At 31.6% G+C, this 19,986-nt stretch overlaps 2 protein-coding genes across 2 annotated transcripts; both read left to right on the top strand.

The window, feature by feature from the left end:
- Positions 1-8,479: 8,479 nt before the first annotated feature.
- Positions 8,480-12,248, top strand: LOC137826705 (ribulose bisphosphate carboxylase/oxygenase activase, chloroplastic). The gene is made up of 7 exons (XM_068632793.1): positions 8,480-9,091; positions 9,589-9,914; positions 10,039-10,144; positions 10,228-10,313; positions 10,499-10,971; positions 11,406-11,687; positions 11,906-12,248. The coding sequence occupies exons 1-7, from the start codon at positions 9,047-9,049 to the stop codon at positions 12,019-12,021; spliced, it is 1,434 nt and encodes a 477-aa protein (XP_068488894.1). The 5' UTR covers positions 8,480-9,046; the 3' UTR covers positions 12,022-12,248.
- Positions 12,249-13,819: 1,571 nt separating this feature from the next.
- On the top strand, positions 13,820-15,252 carry LOC137826706 (thaumatin-like protein). Its single transcript, XM_068632794.1, has 3 exons — positions 13,820-14,018; positions 14,247-14,462; positions 14,615-15,252. The coding sequence occupies exons 1-3, from the start codon at positions 13,958-13,960 to the stop codon at positions 15,073-15,075; spliced, it is 738 nt and encodes a 245-aa protein (XP_068488895.1). The 5' UTR covers positions 13,820-13,957; the 3' UTR covers positions 15,076-15,252.
- Positions 15,253-19,986: the final 4,734 nt, after the last annotated feature.

Raw genomic sequence — 19,986 nt, 5'->3', positions numbered from 1 at the left:
GAAGGTTGATGATGAAAGGTGGAAGAAGGAGTTGGGAGACAATGGCAGTAAGAGTTGGATAACTTTCTGGTTTGTGTCACTTCAGAACTGTGAACTTTTTTGTCTTTGAGGCATGGACATGCGTGAGAAGGGAGAGGTATGAGTTGGTGGATGGCATTGTCTTGAGCTTTCGAGTTTAACGATGAAATTGTCTTTCTCTATCATGCATCGATCATCTATGTTATCTCTTCGACCTTCTTTATTGTAAGTTACATCCTCAACCTCTTAATTAGTAGATACCTATAAGTCTCTGTCTAATAATTAACTAATTAAAATAAGGCTTTAATTTAGAGAATAAATTCGATTTTATTCTGTACTTTTAAATTTGAGCTTTTTAATCTTTAAAATTTGATTATTTTTTTTATCTTATTAATTATAATACTTTAAAAAATACACTTTCTTAATAAGTGGACTAATTCTAACTTAACTTTATAAGATCGGTAAAATCGGCTTTTAAGATGAGATTTGCATTTACTCTCATACTACTACGAGTTGATTTTATCTCTAGATATGAAATCTTTAATATATCTATCTCACATCGAGACTGTCAACTCGTACATTGTACTACGAATTTGTCTTATCCTTAGCCGAGGTGACACATATCCCTTCACATCGAGGCTGCCAACTTGTACGTGAAACTAGACATTTATAGGGGGTCCAATAGCGGGTGATACAATAGACCTAACAAACTCTCGCTAGCATAGGTTCTAGATGACTCATATATCATTTTAAAAAGTGAATTCGAACTTTAAGTTTAACTTAACATTTTTTTATCAGCAAAAACAAATAAATAAATTGGGGAGTACTTAAGTGGTGTTCCAACCTTTATACAAGAGAACCAAGCATTCTTAAACCCAAACAACTTGGTGTTGCTATAAATTATAATGCGCCTACTCTTAACATTATACCATTCTACTTTACAATTGATCAACCCTTCTACCATTCAACTTTACCTTGATTTTTCTTGCCCTTTGCCTGTTAAAGGTCCTAACATTATATTATTTTTGTTGAATGTAACAGGCTTAGCCCATAGTTTATATTATTTTGTTATTATTTTCATCAATAAATAAAGAAAGATCCCTATACGTGTATTTTACACAAGGGATAACAATCCTACATTTATTTTCTTCACTCTTAACATGGTGTTACCTATGCAAACCAACCTTTAAACTAGTCGTTGCGCAACAAGCCTCTCCCTGCATAACTCAACTGATTTTAAAGGTAAGGTTTGCACACATTTATATACTGTGAATTGATTTCATCTCTAATTCATGTTTACATACTTATCATAAATTATTTAATAATAAAAATATAAAATTAGAATAATATACAAGTAATTTATAATTCATTAGTCATATAAACAAATGTCTAATTATATTTATTTATCAAATAAATGAATTAAATAGGAGTATTTTATAGATATATCCCCTTTAACAAAAAAAACTACAAAAGATAACTCCTAAAAGACATTCTAGTAAAAGAATCTTTCATGAGAGCCTCAATAAACCGCCTTTTAACAACATGGACAAGACCATGTAGCACACAAAAAATAAACCATACATCAGCTTAGAATTGTCTAATTATATTATCTATATAAAGAAAGTGAAACATGTTTAAATTTCATAAATTAAAGCGATTAATTTTAATTTTTTGGAAACTAAAAATCAACTTGCCAGAAATTCAAGATACATAAAATATATTTAAACCTAAATCAAAACATTTTTTTTTTGAGGAAAAATCATATTTTTTCTTAAAATTATAAATTTTGTAAATATATTTCCTTATATTACGAAACATAATTTTTTTTTGCTATAATTTTAATGACTAATAATATATATATATATATATATATATATATATATATATTCATTTAATAATTTCAAAAACTAAAATAACCATAATTTAATGATTTTAAATATTAAAATGACATTTTTCAAGATATAACTTCATACAAAACAAAAAAATAGATATATTTATGAGAAAAATATATTATTTTAATTTTTATTTAGATATAAATTTCTTTAATAAAGATAATCTTATATTGTATTAAATAAACTAATAAGTATAACGTGGTACTTTTCTAGTATTAAACTTGTTATCCAATCTATAAAAAGTTAAATATAACTACAAAATATTTTTCGAAAGTAATATTTTCTGATCATATTTTTTAAATATTAAAATACATATTAAAAGAAAACCTTAGATGTATTTTCTCGAGAAATAAAATACTCGTATGAAAAGTTGTATAGGATTAGTTCTTCATCAAGGTTTTTAAATACATCTGGTCTATATGTGTATATATAATTTTATAACCCAACTATTCAATATTTTAATATTAACTCATACAAAATTTTAGATAAACTGAATATTTCTAATATTTCTAGTCATGAATAATTTTAACTTTACCATGTACGCATATTTAACTTAATATTTGTTTCATACCTTATAATTATGTTTCCTGAAAATATTTCAAGGAATCATATTTTTTTCATAAATATTTCTTGAAAGTATTTCGAGAGAAAATAATTATATAACACTACAAGAAATAGAAACCAATTTATTTTAGAGACCAAAATTAATTAGTTGCTGAAATTTATAAACCATTTTAGAGACTGAAATTTTTTTTGGTTTCTGTTCTCGAACTAGGTTGGGGATTGGGAGAACTATTGTCTTCAGACGTCACTTGGTCGGTCGTATCTCACTTCCTCCTTCGGTTCTTCTCGCAGGATGACTCCTCAGGCGGGTGGGGTACCTGCAGATGGCACTCCAACGCTCAAGTCAGTGGGGTATCGTATTCGGCTGGCTAGAATACTGTAGATAATGACGTACCTTCTTCCTTGGAATGCGTGATATTTATATTACCTTGATGGGCCCTCGCTGTTGGGCCGAATTAGGGGGTTACTTAGCGATTAGGGTTGGATTAGGTCGTTTCCTAACCATAGGTTAACCTTTGCTAATTGGGTCAACCTTTGACTTGAGCATTTTATGTCGGTCGGCCACGTGTGACACATGGTCGGCCTCGTACCTTAAAGTATGGTCTTGACACATGGGTTGACCGGTTTACAAGACCGGTCGATCATCCCGGTACAGTTGCCTCCCAGGCTCGAGAGGTGGTTCAGCCGAAGAGTTTGAAGAATGGGACCCGGGCAGACGGTGTAATGATGAGTGAAGTGATGTTTGGGGGCGGCTTGTTGCGAACTAGACGTCGAACTTCACTATTAGGGTTTCGAAGCAGTCTATAGAGTGCGCTGGGAGCTTGGTGAACCAGCTCAGAGCGCTACCCTTTAGAGAGGTTGGAAAGACTCGGCAGAACACTGCGTCGTCCGTGGTGTACAGGCTCATGTGGGTCGTGTACGCGTCCACGTGTTCATCTGGGTCAGTTGTCCCATCATACCGATCCTTGTTGAAGCCTTTCCACTTGTCTAGCAAGGGGGTTTCCATGACACGGTCGGTGAAGGGATGACGTCGGTTCGGACCCGCCGGAGCGGTAGTGTTGATTGTCTTGCTGGGATGGGACTCTCCATCCATTTCCAGAGTGAAGTCATTCTTGGTGTCTTTCTCGGCCTGGATGCCGGCCTCGGTGGCATGGGACCTGCCGGCCTGATTAGTCATGGCGAGGGACGGCACCCCCTCGACCAGTTTCTTCATCCGCTTGTTCTCTTCTTGGAGGTTTTTTATTTCCTCCTCATTCTTCTTAGCGGCTTCCTCGTGCGCCTTCTTCATCTCTGCTAGCTCCCTCTGAAGGGCCATCATCATTGCTGTTTGATCTGCTTCGGTCATGTTTGCCATGCTGCGGGTTGATACCATCTACTGTTGTGGTCTCTGCTGGCTCTCCTCGGCCCCACGGTGGGCGCCAATTGTTCTCGAACTAGGTTGGGGATTGGGAGAACTATTTTCTTCAGACGTCACTCGGTCGGTCGTATCTCACTTCCTCCTTCGGTTCTTCTCGCAGGATGACTCCTCAGGCGGGTGGGGTACCTGCAGATGGCACTCCAACGTTCAAGTCAGTGGGGTATCGTATTCGGATGGCTAGAATACTGTAGATAATGACGTACCTTCTTCCTTGAAATGCATGATATTTATATTACCTTGATGGGCCCTCGCTGTTGGGTCGGATTAGGGGGTTACTTAGCGATTAGGGTTGGATTAGGTTGTTTCCTAACCATAGGTTAACCTTTGCTAATTGGGTCAACCTTTGACTTGAGCATTTTATGTCGGTCGGCCACGTGTGACACATGGTCGGCCTCGTACCTTAAAGTATGGTCTTGACATATGGCTTGACCGGTTCACAAGACCGGTTGGTCATCCCGGTACAGTTTCTAAATTAATTTTTATTATTATTAAATGATTTTTAAATTGGTATATAATTAGCAACCAAAATTTTTGTTACCAAATTTAGAATCTAAATAATTGATAGTTAAAACTTTGATAGTTTTAAAAAACTATTTAACAATAATAAAAACTAATTTAAAAATCAATATTTTTTAGTTTCTAAAATGTCTCTAATTTAGTTATTGTAGCATAATTCACTTTGTAGTGTAAAAAAATAACTTAGTGAGAATGTTAGATTTCCACCCTCCATGGAAAAGCTTTAGAGAGAAACTTAATTAAAAAACTATTCTTAGAAAATCTTTCCCTAAACATTCATGAATCAAACTGAAAAATTTAACATTTTCAACCTAAAATTCCGAAAAAAACTTAAATAAACCCTCTATAAATGAAAATTTTAAAATAACAACAAATATTGTTTGGTGTAATTTACTTCATCTAACAATAATTTTTTCCATTAATTTTTGGAAATAACTTTTCAAATTAGAGATTATATATTTAATTAAAAAAACTCTTAATATTAATTCGGTGAAAAAATCAAATTATTTTTATAGTTAAAATAAGATATATTTTAAAAATTTATTAAATTTTTGTTAGAGCAACAACATATATATAAGATATAATTTTATTGAAACAGGATTAAACTGATTTAGATAGTAAGAACTATTGGTATTTAGAGTGACTTAGTATTAATAATAAAAACTAATTAAATATTAATATTTTTTAATTTTTAAAATAATATCTAATTTAATCATATTAAATTATTTTAATTTTTTATTTAATATTTTTTTTTATGATATATTAAATTACTTAATTTTGAGATATAAGAAACTAACTCATAAATCATTAAGTTAAATTAAAATAAATTCATGAGTGTCGGCATAGTGGTGAGTAATTAGGGTAGATGCATGAAGTGTTAAGTTTGGTTTTTGCCACCGTTAATACACAACAACAACAACAAAAATCAAATGATTAAGATAAAACATTATTAAAAAGAAATTTGGACGATTATAACATTATTGTCAAGTTGAAAAATTATTCCGTTAGTGGTGTGGGGGAAAACCAAGATTTTGTCATCTAATTGTTAAATCATTATTAGACGTTAAGAAAACTTTATAAAAAATATAATGTTCTTTATGTTATTTTCACACGTTTTTTAATTTATTTAACTTTTAATACAATTTTATTAATTTTAAAAAATACTATCAAGGCATTAATTTGTCTACTTGAAATCGAGTATAAATATCTTATGATTTAGAAATTGAACTATACACATTAAAAAGTTAATTGAGACGACAAAATTAAATTGTAGAATTTGTATAAGGGTTGAATTTTAAAATACTTCATTTTATTTTATTTATTTTTTATTAATAAAAAAAATTTAGAACAAATTCATGTCACCAATTTCATTTGTTTAGTGGAAAAACTTTTTTTTTTCCCATACGTATAGGGTTATAAGAAAGTGTTTTTAATTTACTGAAATCCTGAATTTATATATAGCATTAGAGAAATGACATTTATAATATTTTATACTTTTTTTACGAAGAGAAAGTGGTTATATATTTAACACTTCTTAATTGAAAGATTTCAATTTTGATAATAATTAATTAAATTTTGAGGGATTAAAAGTTAATTACATATATATTTTACACATTTGACTTTCTCTGTTACATAAACAATTCCTTTAATTTAAGAGACTTATTAATGCAAATAAATTTTACACATTTGACTCTTATAAGAATGAAATTACAATAATTTTTAAGGGTAAATATGTTTTTTCATCCCTATATTATAACATAAAATTAATTTTTTTCATAATTCAAACTTTAAACAATCAACTTATAGTATAAGAATAATTGACTTATTAGTTTTTTTTTATTAAATTTGTTATTGTTTTTATTGTAAACTAATGTTCACTAAAACTACTTCAAATATAAGTTGATGAAGTACAACCTTAAATAAAATCAATTCTATAAAAAAATACTTATTCAGATCATTTACACACTATAAGATTTAAAGTTTGGATATGGAAATTAATTTTTTTATTATAAAATAAAGATGAAAAAAACTTTTTTTTTAATAACTCTTAATCATTTTAGAGGAATAAAGAATTTTTTTATATATTTACTCCTGCCTAAATGCAGTCTCCAAACTATAATTAGTTTTTTCAACTTAGTTAATATATAAATTGAATTGGATGTAGTTATTTTGAAAAGAATTGAGCTTAATTTTATTATATTTTGTGATGGGTTAAACAAAAATGATTTTAATTTAAATCCCATCCGATCGAATGAAAATAATTTGAACTGGGTTTATTTTTCTTATATTTTCAAATTGTAAATAAACCTTGAAAACAACAAATTAAAAAATATTGAAATTTAATTTCAGTGGATAATTCCTAAAGTATTTATGATTAGAGATCGTAATTTGGTTTGTCTTATTTTTCCTTTCTGATTCAGCATCTTATCTCAAAATAAAGTGACGGCGGCTAGTTTATTTCCAAAAAATATACTGAAAAGGGTAATCTATTTTATTTGTTAGCTACTCACAGGCAGATGGATTAATTAGCTTAAATATTATAAGTTTGAAAAAATAATTATATATTTAATTAGCTGTTATTATAATTGGTTATAATCGAAATAGGTTTTTATTAAATAAAATTTATTAAATAAAATTTATTAAACTGAAAAAAGATTTTAGGGTTTAGGATTTACATAAAATAAAAAAAGATTTAAACAATTTTTTCTTAAATCATATATCATCTAACTCAACCTTAGACAATACAAGTCAATCATAGATGTTACATGATTTTTCATTTAGGGTAACTATTTTAATAAAGTATAGACAAAATTAATCTCTTATAGTATTAATACCTATTTTTCATATGTTACTCGTCCAAATTTGTGTTGTTTGTACCTATGTTTCAAAACTTATTATTTGCTTTTAAAATTATGTTTATTTGCAAGTTTTCATTAGAAATTAGGCAAAGGGTGGAAGCAATTTTATATGAAGAATGGACTATCAAAAGGACAACAAATTTGTTTTGAATTTTCAGATAAATTTAGTTAATGTTTTTAGGCTTTATTTGTATGTTGTTGATGCCTTACCAGTTAATGTAACTGATATTTGAGCAGAAGGTCTTTGGATGACCTTTATTTTGTTTATTTCCAAATTTGTTTTTCATTAAATTATTTTGTCGTTGTATGTTGCACAGGTGAAGAAGCTAGTAAGAATAATATCTAAAACTCAAAAGATGAGGCAAGGATTTCCAAACATGCACATTGTTCGGAACAGGGTGTCTGAATTGTGAATTTCCCCAATAATTTTACTTCCATTGTTACTAATATTGCAAATGGCACATGCTAGGTGATTAATCTTATAGTTACTAAATGTACACGAAAATTTTGAACACAATAAACCCATCTTTTGTAAATAAGGTTAAAATAATGATAATTTATATATACTTTTCTTTCTTAATTCATCAAAACACTTTTTAAGAAAAAAAAATATGAAACAGGACAAAAAAAATACAATATCTCATATATAACGATATTATCTCAACAAATTGAAATGCAAAAACTTGAAAACAAAATAAAGAGATAATGTTCTTACAGTGGGAGGAGATAGAAGAAGTTCCAAAAAAAAAAAAATCAAATGGAAGAAAATGAAGAAGTAAAAGTAAGATTGATTAGTGTCTTTTGTGGAAGTTTTATATTTCACTCAAATCAAAGCCAGTCTGAATAATGTTATATATGTAGCATAATGGTGTTTATGTATGTCTAATGGTGATACGTTTTTTTAACTACTCAACAAGATAACCCAATCCAATTTAGTTATAATTTTAAATAAACTCTTATATTTTAAACAAGTAAATCTTCTAAACTATGATAATTAGTTGGGATTAAGTAAAATAATGATTGTAGCTAGAAATAAAATAAATAAGTTGTATTACAAAATATCATCTTATCTTATGATAGCAGTTATTTTGGAAGGATGAACTCTGGAACATTCAATGGGGCTTGTCTGTAGCAGAGAAAGGCACGTATTACTTAATCAATAGCAAATTAAGAGGTGCATATAGCATCTGAAAAATCAAGTTCTGTGCAACTTTGTGGCCATTGGTCCCCCTTTGAACAGTGAGTGGAGGGGGATCATTAGATCATCTCAATCACCACTATTATAGTTTCTATCACTGAGAGATGCTCCATTTTTTTTACATAATTTCATAAAATCTAATTGTTTTCATGTGCCCATTTTGTTAAACATCAGTGGTCACTACTTCTAGTGTGGGTTAGTGTGCAAAAAAATCCAATTGATGAACACCTTTTTTCCCTTCTAGGCAAACAACCAAAACTTGATCCTTATGAGATGAATGCTACCAGTTACGTGTAGTAACAAATCCTCCTAACTTGTGGATCAGGAAAAGACTTCAATACCAACCTCAAATTCTATGGTTGTAGGTAGATGAGACATTTCAGACACTATATTGTTGCCACGTGGAAACCAAGCTAATCTTCTTCTTGTGGATGTTAAGGACTCCACAACTAGTCTTGAGGATATGAATTTCTGTTCACACAATTGCAACATTATTATAAGTCCTTCCCTATTGTAATTTCAGATAGCCTCAAAAGACTTGCGCTGTATTTGCTTTCTCTGCCACTTTGAGTACAACACTGCCATGGCTGCCTCAGTCTCCACTGTTGGAGCTGTCAACGGAGCTCCAGTATGATTTTTTCCCACTTTTTGCACTATCTGCTCCCTAGTTTCTCAACTGATCCTTAGATTATTTTTGTCATATAAAAGATCAAATCATTACTGATATGTGTTAGGTTATAGAATTATGCTGGAAAGATACATATATATTCATGTTAAATAATTGCTTAAATGTCAGAAAGAAATATGACACTACCTTTATCCTAGTTTAGTTAAGAATTATTCCAAGTTCCCATTTGATAAACATGTCTAAAACAGACAACCTTGTAGTCTACGGTGATGTTATTCTCCTGTATGTTGATAGTTAATTCATTATAAGTTAGTAACGGTGTTGGGTGTTATGTAATGTAGTGATCATCAATATATATGATACCAAACTGGAAAAGTACGGTGTTATTTCTACTTGAGTAATGATAAAAACACATATAAAACGGAAGCTTGATAAGTAAGTGAATTTTTAAAATTAGTTTGAAGAGTGTGAAAGAGTGGCTACTGTGAATATTGCAGCTGAGCTTGAACAGCTCTGGAGCTGGAGCTTCAGTTCCCAGTTCAGCCTTTTTTGGCAGCAGTTTGAAGAAGGTTACTGTCTCAAGGGTCCCTAACACTAAAATTTCCTCTCGAAGTTTCAAAATTGTTGCTGCAAAAGAGATTGATGAGAACCTGCAGACAGATAAGGACAGATGGAGAGGTCTTGCCACCGATATTTCAGATGACCAGCAAGACATCACAAGGGGGAAGGGTATGGTTGATCCCCTTTTCCAAGCTCCAATGAATACTGGAACTCACAATGCAATCATGAGCTCTTATGAGTACATTAGCACTGGACTTAAACAGTGAGTGACAGATACAGCTGACTATAAGACAGATAGTGTTTACTTATCACTTTTATTGTCATGAACTGATAAGGTGAAGTCCATTTTTGATCTAATGAAACCTGGTCATGATGTGGTATTTCAGGTACGACTTGGATAACGACGTGGATGGTCTTTACATAGCTCCTGCTTTTATGGACAAGCTTGTTGTTCACATTACCAAGAATTTCATGACCCTGCCCAACATCAAGGCATGTAAATTGCACACGTAAATATTGCCCATGACTTTAGTTAAAGAAACAGGACTCATTCAATAGTTTCATTGTTTTTACAGGTTCCTCTCATTCTTGGTATCTGGGGAGGCAAAGGTCAAGGAAAATCCTTCCAATGCGAGCTTGTCTTTGCCAAGATGGGAATCAAGTGAGTAAATGTTGGGAACATATTACTACTACAGAACACATCAGTTATATACATTACCATTAGCAACTCTAGTGCTTTAAAACCATATTAAGCTTTTAAAGAGATCACGACAAAATTTCAATATTTTGATGGACCAAAAACTTATTTGGTGCTAATTTCAAGTCTTTTTGATGTTCTGATTTCAGCCCTATCATGATGAGTGCTGGAGAGTTGGAGAGTGGAAATGCAGGAGAGCCAGCAAAGTTGATCAGGCAAAGGTACCGTGAAGCTTCTGATATAATAAGGAAGGGGAAGATGTGCTGTCTCTTCATCAACGATCTTGACGCAGGAGCTGGTCGACTTGGTGGAACCACTCAGTACACTGTGAACAACCAGATGGTGAATGCCACCCTCATGAACATTGCTGATAACCCCACAAATGTTCAGCTCCCTGGTATGTACAACAAGGAAGACAATGCCCGTGTGCCAATCATTGTCACCGGTAACGATTTCTCAACACTGTATGCTCCTCTCATCCGTGATGGTCGTATGGAGAAGTTCTACTGGGCACCTACCAGGGAAGACCGAATTGGTGTCTGCAAGGGAATTTTCCGCACTGACGATGTTCCTCAGGAGGACATTGTCAAGCTTGTTGACAACTTCCCTGGCCAATCCATTGGTAAGTTTCATCTTGGTACATGATCCAATATGTTTCTCAAGCCAGACATATATAACTAGGACAAAACTTAGATATAGTTGTTTAGGTGCAACACCAAAAGTACACAAGGAAATACATCTGAGGTTTTATCCATGTAATTAAACTTTCACGTTAGCCCCTTAAATTATGAGCATTAACAACTTCAATCCTGATTTTTCTAAACCTTCATTTGATCTAAAACTTTGCCACAAATAATTTACTTTGGTGGTGCTTTTCTACCCCCTCTTTTATGAAGGAATAACATGATGGATGTTCTGCAAACTCACAGATTAAATCAAAGTTTGCACAAGTTAGAAATTAAAGTAATGTGGGTATTTACTCGCACATAGAATTCAAAGTGTTAATGAAATAGATGCAAAACAACAGGACTAATGGCATGCCATTTATGATTGCAGATTTCTTTGGTGCACTCAGGGCTAGAGTATATGATGATGAAGTGAGGAAGTGGATTTCTGGTGTTGGTGTTGATTTGATTGGGAAGAGGCTTGTGAACTCAAAGGAAGGACCTCCAACCTTTGATCAGCCCAAGATGACTTTGAATAAGCTCTTAGAGTATGGTAACATGCTTGTCCAAGAACAGGAGAATGTGAAGAGAGTCCAACTGGCAGACAAGTACTTGAACGAGGCTGCCCTTGGTGATGCTAATCAAGATTCCATTAACAGAGGAACTTTCTATGGTTTGATCTTCTATCCTGAGACCTTCATATAGGATGTTTGCATTGCATATACTATAGTTTTCTGTCAATTTAATTATAAAGGCAAACACATTTACTTTTGATAACTATTTTAACAATTTGACAAAACAAAGTTGAGTGATTGCACTATGTCAAAATCAAATTCATGAAAAATATATTCCATCAAATAAAACAATGTCTAAACTTTTTGGTTTGTGCAGGCAAAGCGGCTCAGCAAGTAAATGTTCCCGTTCCTGAAGGTTGTACTGATCCAAATGCCTCAAACTTCGACCCAACTGCAAGAAGTGATGATGGAACCTGCTTATACACCCCCTGAGAACTTAAGCATTCTCCACTTCAGGAGAAACTAGGACTTGAGATAATCAAATAATTTTATCTGCTTCATACAGGATTGTTATCCTATTTTTGAGTTGCATTCTCTACATTTTACTATGTAGAATGTCAAGTCTTGATGCTTTCCTCTTTCGGCCTTTGCTTTGTTGCTTTTACACATTTAACTTGGTTTGAAAACGATGTTAATATTATCCTATCTGCTTATTTTAATCTTGCATACATTTCCCTGAAGATCAGCTATCAGTAGGGAAGCCTCACAAACTTTAGTATCTTACCAAACTAGTTCCTTGAAAATCACATACCAGTTTGAGAAAGAAGTTTATTTTATTAACTCTTAATGTTTTGGTAATTAAGAAGTTTTGTAAACATTACCTGTAACATTTAAACTCAAGCTTCTAATATACACTCTATCATATTATATTACCTACCAAAGATACATATATAATATAGAAAATACAAATTGATTAAAAATTAGTACAAAACATAATAGAAATAGATAAGAGAAACGTAGAAGAAGAGAAAAACAAATATTTAAATTATTTTTAGTCCAATTAAATTTCAAATGGTGAGTATTCAATATGCTTTTTATTCACATAATCCCATATTGAAGGTTATTGCAGCATCTTTTGTGTTTCTTTTCTTTAGAAAACTCTTTCTTTACTATATTCCTCTCCTTTAAAATACCTTGGAGCTTGAGCAGTGACTGTTTTTTAGTTTCAGATAAACCTTTTTGAAAAGCAAAGTCACATAACATTCAAACGCAATTTGAATCATATCAATCTAATTATGGAACACAAGTTTTCTCCTCGTAATGCCTTCACCCTGTCAAATATGCAAATCATGATCAATTAAATAACGTTTCATCCTCTTTGCAATTATTACCACAAAAAAGAGTGTTTATAAATTGGCTAGCTTTAGATTAGTTTAGTTACATTTATCATGACTAATCTCAATAGTTTTTCTTTGTTCTGTATCATTAGGTTCATGACTTTATGATGCATTTCTTTCATTATTTATCAATCTTAGAATTATAGCTATAGTATACTTTTTTTTTATGGTTAGTCTATTTTTTTTTTACATAGTGTAGAATAAGGAATTGTATGCTTTGTTGTTGGTAGTGTTTCCTAATTGTAAAAAGAAAATTATTATAATTTGAATGTACATGTCTCTTTCATTTCTTATTTTAATTTAACTAACAGTATATTCACATTTTGATCTGTTTCTTTATATAAATTTAAGATGTGTATGTCTAATTACCAAACTTGCAAATTAGTAAGTGTTTTCTCCTTTCTTTCAGGTCATGAAACTCCTCATACAATGTGAAAAAAAATCTAAATTTACTTCTTATTTATTTCTATTTAAATACTAAAATAATAATACCTCAGTAAATTTTACTGTAAGGATAATAGTTACATGACAGAATGATTAAACATAAAAGACATTTTGGCATGGTTTGAGGATAACTTTATTTACTTCAGAAAGGTCATGATTATGAAACAATACATTCATTAGTAAAATAGAGATAAAGTATACATTAACTTTTGAAAAGATGACTGAGTGGTGTGGTAGTACAGGTCTTGAAAACCGTTCAAAACAAAGAACTATTTATAAATATTCCTAAAAAATAGTGATAATTGCTTTTGTTTCCTTTTGGCAAGTCCTTTGAAGAAAAGAGGTTGAAGCTTGTTAAAGCATTTTTCACAATGTAGATATGAATTTAATTAAATTAAAGTTGGAAACATAGAATAAAGGAAAGGTAATCATTCAAAGAGCCATAGTCTTTGCTTTAACAATTTTTAAAAGAACAGTGTGCAAAGCTAAAACATGGCTAAAATAGAGGAAACTACTCTTCATAGACACTCTCCCATTACTCTTTCTTTGCATAGCACCAAGTGGTTCAGCATTAATTACTAACTCCAATGCATACTTTCATGCACCCCTTCATTTTCATCTGCATTCTCATTTCCATCCACCTCACAGGTATGTATTTCTGTATTCCTTCTATTTCACTCCCTCATCACACAAGTCAATGAGAAGAAGCCTCTCAACTCGTTAGTTTCCTCATTTTAGCACTTAAGTCTCTATGATAACACTTTGATTCTGCTTCCACGTCTAATGCTACCAAAGTCTTTTTCATTTAACTTCCACTTTCACTCACTCTTTCACAATAGTTGGATCATTAAGATTGTTGATCAAGTTGTGTTGCAGCTGGAACTCAGCTCATATTGGTGAACAACTGCAAAGAGAGTGTGTGGCCGGGAATCCTTGGCAGTCCAGCCCACCCTACTCCCAAAGACGGTGGTTTTCACCTTTGCAGCGGCGAAGAGGTGGTGTTGGATGTTCCTGAGGGATGGTCAGGCAGAATCTGGGGTAGACAAGGCTGTTGTTTTGACCCCATAACCGGCAAAGGCTCATGTGAAACAGGTACTAAATAAAAGAAAACAAAACATAAAATCAGTAGTAAAACATACAACTTAGGTTTATTTGGATACATTTTCTCATAAGTAATTTTAGAAAGTAAAATGTGTTTTTCTACAAGTTAATAGTTTTTCCTCTTATCTTGTAATAACATATAGGTGATTGTGGAGGCATTCTGAAGTGTGGAGGAATGGGTGGAGTTCCACCTGCTACCCTTGTGGAAATGACACTTGGGACCTCTCAATCAGCATTGCATTTCTACGATGTTAGTTTGGTTGATGGATTTAACCTTCCAGTGTCCATGAAGCCAGTGAGTGGTGGGGTAGGTTGTGGTGTTGCAGCTTGTGAAGCCAACTTGAACGTTTGTTGTCCTCCTGCTTTGGCCATGAAGATGCAAGGGAGGGTGGTGGGGTGCAAGAGTGCTTGTTTGGCTGCCAAATCAGATAGGTATTGTTGCACTGGGGAGTTTGCCACCCCAAAAAGTTGTAAACCTAGTGCTTTTTCTCGTCTTTTTAAGACTGTTTGCCCTCAGGCTTATAGCTACGCTTATGATGACTCAACAGGGCTTAAGATTTGCAAAGCACAGAGGTATGTCATCACATTCTGCCCCTCAAATTGATGGGGCAGCACTGTGCATGCATGTGATGAAGAGTTCAGAGACCTGTTTTTATTTTTTTTCTTCTTGCTTTTGCAATTTGCCAAGTAATGAATCATTTGGAATTGTGATGATATGTAGTGTATAATTATCATTGTAATGTTGTTCTTTAGACGGTTAATTGAGTCTGTTGGTTGTTTTTGTTCTGGATTACTGAAGATTGGGCAGTGATTGTTCAGTTTGACAGTGTCAACAGTAGGTACTCCATGATGGGGAAAAGTTTCCAAATCCAAGCACTTAGAGGTTCATTTAACATTATAAGAGAGAAAAAGCTAAGTGAGATAGGAAAAATTAGAACTTCCTTTGGACAATTTTTTTTATTGGCAAAAAAAAATTAAATAGATATGAATACTAGAGGTAGACTCAACTCTGTTAAAACAAACCTAGTCAGATACTTCTAACATTTGCAATTTGGGTAATGATAACTTCAAAATCTTAATTTTTTATACAATCCCATTACAACTCTTAATATTATTATTTTAATATTTTTTATATCATTTAATTATAAATTTATCTTTTATAATATATATATATATATATATTTATTTCTAAACTCATCACATTAAGGATTATATACAACTTCAAGAGTTATCAAACTATATTTTTCATGCAATTTTCACAACTTAAGATCTAACAATAAGAAAATATAACTTTTCAGAAATTCATTCTCGAAAATTCGCATATTTTAAAAATTTAGAAATTTTTTTTTGCACTCTAGATAGGATGTAAGAAGAAAGTTCAGGAAGAAATTACCATCAATCCCTAATTCATAACACCTTAACAATATTTGATAATAATTTTTTAATATTTAATAGTGTTTTTTATCTTCTAAAATAATAAATTGTTTAAGTTTCAATACTTGTGAAATGTTAAAATGTAATAATCAGACCTTAATTCTTTTTATAATAAAATTTAAATATAATAATAATATTATTATATATATATATATATTATATTGTTTTTCAAATTAAAATAATAATCATGTGTAAACCATCACGATTTACTCTTAAACACACTAAATAGTGTATCTTGAAACATTATCCTATATTAGATTTGTCTATATCATACATTAAATGATTTATTCTTTAAAATACGGTCTATACTACTGACCAAACAATGAGATTTTTTCATTTGTTTTCTTCCGTGTGCTAACACTCAGATTTCAGCTAATTGTGGAACACACGAGAATTTCATGTGGTGGTCATACTCTCATGCAGCTTCTGTGAATTCATCTTATTGGGCCTGCTTACAATCAGGGCCTATTCCAAGTACTTTCTTTTTCCTGTTTTTGAGACACACCTAAACAGACTGTTTCTTCCTGCACCTCCATATCTTCTTCTGCCACCTCCATACACAACATGAAAATACATTCATAGAGTAGTTTCTGGATTATGTAATTCTGAAACTCATCTGAAAAAAGACTTCCGAATTACGTAATCCATAAGTTAAATAAGACTTCTGGATTATGTAATCCGGAGAATAATCATGCATCTAAAAAATGATTTCTGGATTATGTAATCCAATAGCTAATTACAAATTTGAAAAATGACTTTCAGATTACTTAATCCAAAATATTATAAAAGAGCGTTTTTAGAAATTTGAAAACTTATGGAGGTGAGAAAAGAAGGTATGGAGGTGGAGGAAGAAACAGTCACCTAAACATTACGTGGTTGCAAATGAGTTAAACCTCTCTTCTTCTTTTTCTGTTTTTGTGACAGAGATAATATACTGACAACTAATATTATTTAAACAACAACTTGATAATTAGTTCATTATTTATAAAAAATATCATTGGTTAGTTTAAATGTTACTGATATTATATCATTATAAGAGAATTTTCAGTTGGTTTCATATGAAAAAAATTGTTATACCATCATTTTTCTTGTACATTATGCAAAATTCGATGAATTCTTTTTTATTGTTCTTTTAATCCTATGTTGCGCATATAACTTCTATTAAAAAAAATAAGTTGTAAGTATTAGGTAACTTATACTTTTTTCTTCTTTATATACTTTTTAAAAATCCTTAATGTGAGGCTCATCATATTGTAGATTGTCTTATTCATATGAACATTTCATTGGCCTTTTGACATACATTTCAGAAAAGTTTAGATACCAATTATTTAGATTTTAAAGTTGATAGTTACAACCTTTGTACTAACTAAATACCAATTTATACTACAAGAAAATCATGAAAAAAAAAATTAAAGACAAAAAATAATTAGTTGCTAAAATTAGAGACAACTAAAATTTTTTTTGTTTATAAATTAGTTTCTATTATTGCTAAATAGTTTCTAAATTGGTATCTAATTAATTACCAATGTTTTACCTACCAATTTTAATTTAGAAACAAAAAAAAAATTAGTCTCTAAAATAACGTCTAATTTAGTCACTATAGCAACTAATTATTTTTTTGTGTATAAAATTGGTTTCTATTCCATGATTTTATTGTAGTGTTAGAAACTATTTATCAATAATAAAAACTAATTTAAATATTAATAACTTTTTTAATATCTAAAATATTATTTAATTTAGTTAATATAATAACTAATTATTTTTTTTTATAAAATTAATTTTTATTTAATAATTTTTGTTGTTGTAACGAAATGTTAAAATGTTATTACCCCAGTTTATTTGAATGGTTAATTAGAATGGGAAGTGGTGTATGTGAAATGTTAAGTGGGAGGAATGTACTGCAATATCTTATCTATGAAAATGTTTAAAGAATAATTGGAGCCAGAGAAAGATACATTATGAATCACATGCAAAATTTTATTGCTTTAGTTGAAGTTTTTGCTTGGTTTATCTTTAAACTTGAAGGCATGAAGATCCAAGTTGAATATGGACATTGAAGGTTTAGCAAAAGATTGCAGTGGTAGCTAGGGACGGGATATGTGTGGTCTACTTCTGGGGCACTTGAAAACCAGAGGCAGCAAGGATATGGGCCCTAATTACTTGTACTGCTACTTCTTCTCCCACCACCACTGTTGTTATCAACTTCTTTACTTTTATCATCACACTCCAACATATTAGGAAGGACCACTGCCTAAACAACAAACGTTTTCTCAAAGAGAAAATGCATCACTTTCCCTCTATGTAACTTTTCCTAATCACCACAAACTTCCTTTTCTTATCATTAATTTAATAATACTGCCTTGCTTTTGTAACCATCATTCAGATATCTTTGGCTCGAGACAATCTCCTAACACTTTCTCGCCCCACCCAAGTTTCTCTTTAGTGAATTCATTTTATTAGTTACATCTTTGCAACCATGTCATTCATGCTTGTTTGGGTTTGAATTCAATAACACAAGTTAAACTCTCTTTTTTTTAGTACACTTCCTGGTTTACGTCAATTGTCTAGGGAGATGAGACCTAGAGAACTATTGAAGTCTTCGTCTTCCTTCTTCGATCGGGCAGGGTTGCTAGGTGCTTGGCTAAGATCCTTCTCACCTTCGTGTCTCTTCTTTGGCTCTCAGTCTCGGGTGAATACCGAATGGGGAGTACCTGCAAAAGGCACTCTGACACTCAAGTCAGTAAAGCGTGTGATCGACACTCAAGTAGGTGCGCAGTAATAAATGACGTACTTGTTCCTAGGAATGTGCGCTATTTATATTATTTTAATGGGCTTACATCATTGGGTCTGATTAGTGGAATGGATCACACTTAGGGTTGCATTATCTAATCCTTAATGATAGTTTAGCATCACTAACCTTGGTTTGAGCGTTAATGGTTATACGTGTCGGTCGGCCTGGTCATGCGTGGTGTCTCAGCCAGCTTGGCCAGGCAGACTGGAACACGTCAGCGTGTGTCTCGATCGTCTCAGGCAGGGAGACCGAGACACGTCATGATGTCGGTCGGCCACACCGGTACAATTTTAAAGATACCGCCAATGAGTTTCTCATCCTCTGACTGATGTCTAAAACTCTTGGTATGTATGTACTCGATTTAATGTCTTTTTAAGTGTTACTTTTGATCTTTTGTTGTATAAAGAAATGCATTATTTGTTTTTTTATATAAAGATTGAATCACCCCATAAGTGACTGATTTAATTTAATTGCTTCTTGCTGATAGGAAAAAAAAAACTCACATAATCCTTTATCAACCAAGACGTACATATTACTCTCAAACAGTATGAGTACTCTTTTTTACTAATAATCCTAATTAATAGAGTCATACAAATCATAATAGTTTTGAAACATAATTAAGAACATATAGTTCGGAGAACTCATAGAAATAACTATATTTAATAATACTTAAATGAGACTCGCCTTATAACTCGATTTTATAAAATTAAATTAGGTTTAAAATCTATTTTTTAATATAATATTAAATTCATTCAAAGTTTATCTTAGTTAGAATTTTTTGAGTTCACCAAATCATTAACCATATCAAACCACCCTTTCAACTTCGTCTTATAAATCAGTTTTGTAAAATGAAGTTAATCTTAAATTTTATTTCTTAATATCATATTTATATATAAATCTATTTTAAGTGAATATATCATAACAAGAAAACATGAGGAATATGAAACTGATATATTTCAAATTTGTTACCTTCCAAAAACCAATACAATATGAGATAAAATCCAAAGAGTAGAATCCTAGAGTATAGGTATAGAGCAAAAGAATTTGCAGAGTGGTTTTACAAGTTTCCATTTAGGAGGTACTGGAACACAGTGGAGGCAACAAAAGTACAAGTGCCTGAGTTGCACGGCATATGCAGTAGAGACGCAATGCTTATTGAATGGTAAACGAAGGATGCAGAAGAAGCATTAATAGATTAGTTATTATGATGTGAATGAATGGAAGAAAGTGGTTACTTATTCCACTAACACAATTAAGTAGGGTTTGTACGGACTCGGTCACCTTGCCTCT

Source organism: Phaseolus vulgaris, chromosome 8 (genome assembly GCF_000499845.2).
Source record: "Phaseolus vulgaris cultivar G19833 chromosome 8, P. vulgaris v2.0, whole genome shotgun sequence".
NCBI lineage: Eukaryota > Viridiplantae > Streptophyta > Magnoliopsida > Fabales > Fabaceae > Phaseolus > Phaseolus vulgaris.
The sequence above is the reverse complement of the archived record's forward strand: the minus strand, read 5'-3'. Positions and strand labels throughout refer to the sequence as shown.

What these genes read in the sequence shown, in the direction of transcription:
- LOC137826706 (XM_068632794.1), top strand. Translation starts at nt 13,958, where the DNA reads ATGCATACTTTCATGCACCCCTTCATTTTCATCTGCATTCTCATTTCC. An exon ending in CATTTCCATCCACCTCACAG is followed by an intron (nt 14,019 to 14,246) that starts GTATGTATTTCT and finishes GTTGTGTTGCAG; the next exon opens with CTGGAACTCAGCTCATATTG. An exon ending in CAAAGGCTCATGTGAAACAG is followed by an intron (nt 14,463 to 14,614) that starts GTACTAAATAAA and finishes AATAACATATAG; the next exon opens with GTGATTGTGGAGGCATTCTG.
- LOC137826705 (XM_068632793.1), top strand. Translation starts at nt 9,047, where the DNA reads ATGGCTGCCTCAGTCTCCACTGTTGGAGCTGTCAACGGAGCTCCA. An exon ending in GAGCTGTCAACGGAGCTCCA is followed by an intron (nt 9,092 to 9,588) that starts GTATGATTTTTT and finishes TGAATATTGCAG; the next exon opens with CTGAGCTTGAACAGCTCTGG. An exon ending in TTTGCCAAGATGGGAATCAA is followed by an intron (nt 10,314 to 10,498) that starts GTGAGTAAATGT and finishes TTCTGATTTCAG; the next exon opens with CCCTATCATGATGAGTGCTG.